The sequence below is a fragment of the Convolutriloba macropyga genome, chromosome 4 (genome assembly GCF_964194025.1).
Source record: "Convolutriloba macropyga chromosome 4, txConMacr16.3, whole genome shotgun sequence".
Lineage (NCBI taxonomy): Eukaryota > Metazoa > Xenacoelomorpha > Acoela > Convolutidae > Convolutriloba > Convolutriloba macropyga.
This window is the reverse complement of record NC_134471.1, coordinates 56663526-56670989: the sequence shown is the minus strand read 5'-3', so window position 1 is coordinate 56670989 and position 7464 is coordinate 56663526. Positions and strand designations below refer to the sequence as shown.

The 7464-nt window shown below is 35.2% G+C and overlaps 1 protein-coding gene across 1 annotated transcript in view; it reads right to left on the bottom strand.

Moving 5' to 3' along the window:
• Window positions 1-542: 542 nt before the first annotated feature.
• LOC142338545 (uncharacterized) overlaps window positions 543-7464 on the bottom strand; it is a 29213-nt gene continuing 22291 nt past the window's right edge. The window contains exon 2 of the mRNA XM_075388334.1: window positions 543-1116. Coding sequence (XP_075244449.1) covers window positions 912-1116 — 205 coding nt within the window. The 3' untranslated portion in view covers window positions 543-911. The remainder of the gene's footprint in view (window positions 1117-7464) is intronic.

Genomic DNA, 7464 nt, shown 5'->3' with positions numbered 1-7464 from the left:
TTAGGACAGCAAATTTGGCTGAAAGTTAATAAAGCGCTGACTCAAGGAAATTGAAACATTGCGAGAATTTTTTTGAATGCGGCAAAGACTTCATACTGTCAAAGATTCTCCGACGACAGGCATTCAACTTTTAAGTTATTCTAAGCAACATTTTCACCAAAAAGTTGTGGTGCACTTCAACTCATTTAAAATACAAGCCTCAATTCTTCGAGCTGAAGAGGAGCTTTCTATTTATTTGCTTTATTGCCTTTAATCTATTAATCTGAAGTTCTTTTAATCTCGGGAACCATCAATCAATATGGAAATATCTGAACAATATCTCCTTGCCATTCAGTCACGCGAGCATTTGGATATCAGTTCATCCAAGCCCTTCGTTAGAGTTGTCACATGTGCAGCTGGAATATTTTCTAAAGTAAGAATAAATTGTGTCTCAAACAAATCTCCAATACGACCTTCTCAAGGTTTTGATAAATCTACACAACATCAATTCTTCGGTCGTAGTTTAAGAGTAAAAAATTGCTAAAGCTGAGATCATAGATGAATCTAGGAAAACCATAAATTTGTATAAATGAGTATAACATTTCTTTCTAGAACCAAGCCAGGCAATTGTATTGCACTATTAGTGCCCAAAAATGTGGAAAACTGTTGCAAAATATAACAGTATTATAGTACAGAAAAGCACTGACTAGGAATACGACGGACATGAAATATCAAAACTTTTACAACTAATATGAACTGTTACTAACCACTAAAACACAAAATAGTTTTTCAAAGCCACGTAAACAATTTCTAAGCAGTGGGCTACCATTTGTTTAAAACTTCATCAGTCATATAGCCTCAAATTTAAGCAGTTTAAAATTTATTCAGTTTTACAAAGTTTTATCCAATGTGAAGGCCAGTAAACAGAGGGTTCAGCATTCATTGGCAGCAGCATTTGCGACATTCTCTGACAAATTGTGTTTGTTCATGTAGTGTGTCTTAAGTTGACCCCTCTGACTCATAGTGACCCCACAAGTCTGACACTTGAACGTGTGCTCCATGTGCTTTGTCTTCACATGTCTGCGCATATTGCTGTGGTCTTTCGATTTGTACGCACAAACTGCGCACATAAAGAACCTAGACAGACAAATAGACATTATACTTTGAACTTTTTGTATTAGAAACGATTTTAATGAATGCTTGATTAATTTGTCCATATTTTTTAGGCCGCTTTACCATTTTTGTTGCAACTTTGTCATGTTTCGGGAAAAAATATTACGTTGTCTCATCCAATGAGCGGTCAATAAATGTTCATGACAATTTGGTCATGAATACTGCATTCTTACTTATTTGTTGGTATTAAAACGCATTTTTAAATGCTGCATTTTTGATCACACCAACTTTAGTGGGGGAGGATCTATATGCTCAATTTATTTTTTTTATGTTGAGTAACTTTTGGCCGATTGATATATTTATCGTAGAGAATTGTGAGTGGTATCCGAAGAAAACGCGTCCAGCAACAGCGTAGAATATATAATTTAAAGAGTTTTTGAATTTCGTTTTTTTTTTCAACGCAGTTCTCGGGCTTGAAATTTTTGTGAACATTTGACTAATTTCCGCTGTTTTTGCTCACAATTTCTGTATTGTTGCTAAGTTTTAGTAAATTTTGGTCTATTTCGCAATAGAAATAAAAAATGTAAAAATTGTTAACAATCGTGTTTTTGGAGGTATTTTGCTGAACTATTTGATCCAACATTTCAGGTAAAATTTAGGACTAAAAATTTCAAATCTCAGCCTGTTTTTCATCAAAAGGCAACAATTATGCTTTTTAGCACTCTCTGTTTAAGTTTTCCAGAAGTACAGGACTAAAAAACTGCTGATCTTCTCAAACCCAAAGGTGGATAACTTTACTTCCTCCCTATGAGAATGTTCTGGAATTTAAATGCTGCTGTTTTTTTCGATAAATTAACTCGATATTTATTCAAAATCTATTGTTTCTTTAACCTTTTGTTGTCAAATTATCTATTTTTATTATACTTGGATCAAATAGGGGTAAATAACGGCCGAGAAGCAATAGAAAGTATAGTTTCGGTCTAACGGAGGATTTTTAAAATCCAAAAAAGATTCGGATTCTTTTGGGGCTCTTTCTAAATGTTTTCGGCATTTTTGTTTTCTTTTATTTAATAACAGAACAGAAACATTTCAAATCAAAGCACAATTTTTCACGGACTCCTCTTCTGTGCAAATGAGACCCAAAGTAAAATACAAATTCATTGGAAAGTTAATGGCTTTGATAGCTTCAATACCGTGTTTGCGCAAAAATGTTTGAAACGTTTCGTTTTGCATGTTTTCGTTGTTATTTCGCAGTCTTTCGACTTAGTCTTGCTAATAATAGGTACAATTCGCTTCCTAGGGAGTTTAAAAAGAATTGCTTAACTGTTTTTCACATGAAAGTTTATGGTTGTTATGACTGATAGAAAATATTTGTTTTTTAAAAAACCTTTTTTAGCTTGTTAATCTTTCTTTCTTACGTCTTTCAACATTTAGCTTAGTCTCGGCAAATAGAGATTGCAATTTGTGCCAATGCATAAAAACTCAATCTACATTGCGGTTTTATAACTATTTTGAAGTTTTTTTTGCTTTATTACGAATTCTACTAACTCCTTTTTGGACATTTGTCCTTTTTTGTGGTCTTGTCACCACACCAGATTATGACAAGCCACATAGCACAGTAATGGCGTCAAAATAAGGAGCAAGTGTTTCTACCTACTATCTTTATTGATTGGATTATGATTTTAACGGCTCCGGACAAATTCTGGATAACGACAGGTCTCAAAGATGTCTTCCTGAAGTATATATGAACCTATTTAAAGACTTAAATTGATAGCTAATGATTTTCAAGACTTTAAACTTACATGTTTTTAAAAAACGTATTCTTTAAATAAGTCCTTTTTGTTTTTTTCGTGTTGCTACATAGTCTCATACGGGACAATTCCTATATCATTTATAGTTAAGTATAAATTCGTTTGTCACATTGAGGCTTGTCTGAAGCTATTAACAATTTGTGGATTTTTTTGAAAAGACATTGAACATAGTCGAAATTAATGTTTTCGTTGTTTTTGAAATTGTTGATTGTATTGTTCCCCAGTCTCGATATTCACATATCTCATTGTCGCTCTAGAACAGAATTATAACGTGGATTGGCATTCTCTTCTTGGGCTGAGTTTAAAGCGTTTTTTAATTCATGTTCCAATAATTTGTGAACAATACGTGTATTTTTGAAATTTTTTCTCTTCCTAACTTGGTAGACAAGTATGTAAAAAATGTGGATGAGCGGGGTGGCAACTTTATGAGCAACTGCACATTACCGAGTCTCTTCGTCATAATGAACGACAATAAATTATTTGATCTCTTCATGATTTGAGCTGATGAAAATCAAGATCGTTTACGAAGATATCTAAAAATTAAATTAAAACGTTACAAAATTCAAAATTTTTGTATCCGTTGTACGAATCAATATTTTTTTAGTATTGCACAGAAATTTTCACCAGAAGTTTGCAAGAAAAATGTTAAAAAGTTCTCAAACACAGCGTCCGTCCACTTAAATCTCACCACATGTTATATTCTAAAATCAAGTACAAAAGCTGCAAATCAACCAATTAACATAACGCGCAAAGAAATAAGCGACCTCGATTAAATTTTGTTGATAACGTTGCTGTTTGACGTGGAACAGATTAATAACTTTGAGAAATAAAACAATAGTAAAAGTTTAGCCACCAAAAATAAAAAAAAGCTATATTGTTTAACTAACGCGCAGAGATATATGCATTTGGTCATTTGAATTTTGCTGATTTTGAAATTGCTGTCTGACATTGAACCGATTATTAACTTTGAAAAATAAATAATTTGTAACCAAATATAAAAATAGACTATATTATATACAAAATGTTATAACTGCAGCAACAAATATTATCAAAACCAAACTGGAAAAAAGTATATAAATTTTGAAGTCAAGCTGGACAACATTCTGTTTACTTCAATTAATTATACAGCTGAGCAATCACATTCTGCATCAGAAAAAAACCTGATATTAGTGAATGTATATATTAGTATTAACGAAAAAAGGTATAGCCAATATCTCAAAAAAGCAATAACCACTAAATAAATACATCCTGTTCTATCCTTTTCCCTCTGACCTATAGTCAATTAGAGAACACTTAATTGCAGTATTTTTAATGAAATAAAATTTACCCTGTTTCTAAAAATTTAGCATAGTACAAACGGCAGTCATCAGTACCATAAATGCCGCTAAATGATTTTTTAAAAACTAGAATCACTAAAGCAAGAAGGAAAAAATGGAAAAAAAATAAAAGCAAATTAAACGCTAGGCGGTACAAAAATTGCCACACAATAGATGACACATTTTCTACGCGCCATTTCCCTGAGAGTTGTTTTAGTATATTTAAACAGCAAAGATTGTGAAGTGCAACTATGACATTTTTAGTGGTTTGAAATAACTGAAATAGTAGCATCGACCAAAACAAAAACAATACCTCTTTAAAAAACTGAAATCGTGTACGGACGGCAAGACCAAACTCTTTTCGATTCGAAGATTTCAAGCTCAATATTTGATGTACGATTGCGCGGACAGCAGATTTCCAATTGTCTCCGAACGCTAAGAATCTCAATGATTACTAAGCTGGTACCAGCCTAGTCAGATAAACCAAATTGAAAATATCCAATCGCATAGAGATAATTTTTTTTTAAAAAAAAGCATCCACACACGCTCGGGTCGGATGAAAATTTCATAAAAAAGACCAAATCCTAAATTACCAGAAATACCAGATGCAAAAAGTACACCTGACTCATCGGTCCTTGAAAGTCTTATTCGATCGGGCAACAAATCAAAATTGCAACTAATTCAAGAGATGCATCTCATCAGTGCTGCCCATTACTTCTCACGCCTGATTTTTCTTAATTAGCTGAACAGCCGTAAGTTGAAAAATTTCATAGACGAGCTTTTACATTGTTGTAAAAGGAAGTATCGATGACAAAAAAAGATTGAGAAAGCTTTGTACGTCACAATAGCTACCACGTAATTTTATACTAGTACGCAAAGACCAGGACATATAAAACGGGACATTTTTTAATTCTACAACAGCTCTAAAAATTGATTATTAGCAGAAAGTTGTTTATAAAGGTCCCGTGCAAAATAAAAGTGGATAAAAGTGCTCTATGATCTGTTTGTACTGTAAAATAATGGCCATAAAGATAATGTTTAAAATGTTCGAGTGCCCACACTACACCTAAAAGTTCTAGTTCATTTATGCTACATTTTTCTTCAGCTTTATTTAGGAAGCGTGAGGCGTATGCGATTGTCTCCCATCCTTTGTTCGATTCTTGTTCTAGGACGGCTCCGAGTCCGGATCGTGATGCGTCTGTTCTGACTCTCGTTTTTCGGGTGGAATCATAGTGCGTATTTTCTGTTATGTTTTTTATGTGTAATTTTATATTTTCGAATGCTATTTGATGTTTATGTTCCCACTTGTATTTGTTATCTTTTTTCAGAAGGTCTCTAAAGACTCTACACTGGATTGCTAGATTTGGAACAAATTTGGTTAGGTGGTGGACGCTTCCGAGGACAGATTTTAGTAGCTTGCATGTGTTCGGGGCTTTTAGGTTTTGAATAGCCTCGGTTTTGCTGATGAGTGGCTTTATTCCGTTTTGATTGATTTCGAATCCTAACCATTCTATCTTATTTTTTGCGAAGTGGCATTTTTCTAAGTTTATGCTGAGGTTTTCTTTATCGAGTTTTTGCAGGCATTTAAAAACTTTTTCCTTGTGAGTTTTTATTCCTCCGCCGGAGACTATAATTATGTCGTCCAAGAAACTATATTTGTCTCTAAGACCTTTAAGTGTCCTGTCAATGGCTTTTTGGAATTCTGCCGGCATGTCCGTTAGGCCGTAGAAACCTGTTATGAATCGGTACGTTCCGGTGGCTTGGCCGCCTACTATGTTAAAATTGCATTGCTTTGCTGTTGCTTCGTCTAGCGGTAGTTGGCTGTATGCATACCGTAAGTCGATTGTTGAAAAAAGTACTTCGCCTTCGTGCGACGATTCCGAAATTGATTGGGCAATATTGTCCATTAGGCAATCTATGTTTTGCATCTGATATTTGTTTTTGTGGATGGCTTTGTTTATAATTTTAGAGTCCATGGCTAGTTTTATCGTTTTGTCTCTTTTGACTGTTATTACAATTGGCGATATGAAGTTTTTGTCGCTGCATTTGTCCAGTTTTATTATGTTGCCGTTCTCTTGTAGTTTTTTGAGTTCCTGTTCGAACTGGTTTTGTAAATGTATTGGTACTCTTCGACCTCGTTAATGAATAGGCGTAAAGTTTGATTTAAATTTGGATTTTACTGTGTGGTTTATTGATCGTCCTATCCGTTTTACTAGACCGGGAAATTGTTTTGCTATTAATTGTTTTAAGTTTTGGCTATCCAGATTTTCTATCATCGCGACATTCTTGCCTTCCGAATTTGGGGATGTCTGTTGATTGACTTGAATGCCTAGTCCTTGGAAGAGGTCTCGGCCTATTAGTGCTCTATGGTTGTTTGGTACCACGATGAGGTCGGCTCTTCCTGCGTTCCACCCGTTGCATTGAACGTCACAGTACAAGGTTCCCTTGTTCTTGATTGGGGTGTTCGTGAAGCTTCTTAGGTTAGTTGGATTCGTCTTGCGACTCCACCAACTATTTTTGTCCCGTTCCTCTATCTCGTGGGCCATCCGCTCTGTGATTAAGCTGTTAGAGCTCCCGGAGTCAACCATTACCCAATATTTGTTGTTTCCAAATGTCACGTTTAGTTTGGTGGGGGTTGTTGATCCTTCCGTTGGGGAGACTAGGTTTACACTGTAGTCTTCTTCTGAGTCATCTCTTATGCTCTCTATTTCGTTATTTAAGGAAACCATGTTTATGTTGTCTTCGTGTTGTGTATCGTGTATTTCTTCGATTTCGTTGATGTTTCTATTGTTGTTTCTGTTTAGGTTTGAGCGGCATACCATAGCAAGGTGGTTGAACTTATTGCATTTTCTGCATGTTTGGCCTAGCGCTTGACATTTGGCTCTGTGGTCTTGTGTCCAGGGTTGTCCGCAGTTTCTACAATTGTGTTGTACTTGTTGTCTGTTTGACTGAGTGTTGTTGTTATTGTTGCCTCTGGACTGTGTGAATGTGCCTCTGGGCTGGCTATAGTTGCCTCTAAAATTTCCTCGATACCTTGAACTGGTGATTGCTAGGACGGGGTCCGATCGTCCTACTATTGATACCATTGATGGGTCTGTTGTGGATTTTGCCTGTATGGCTAGTTGGCTTCGTGCGCCTAATTCAATACTGATGGCTAATTCCAGTGCCTTTTCTGGTTCCAATGTTACCTTCAAGAGTTCTTTTTGTATTTCTGGATCATTCATGTTGGCTGTGAAGATGTCTCT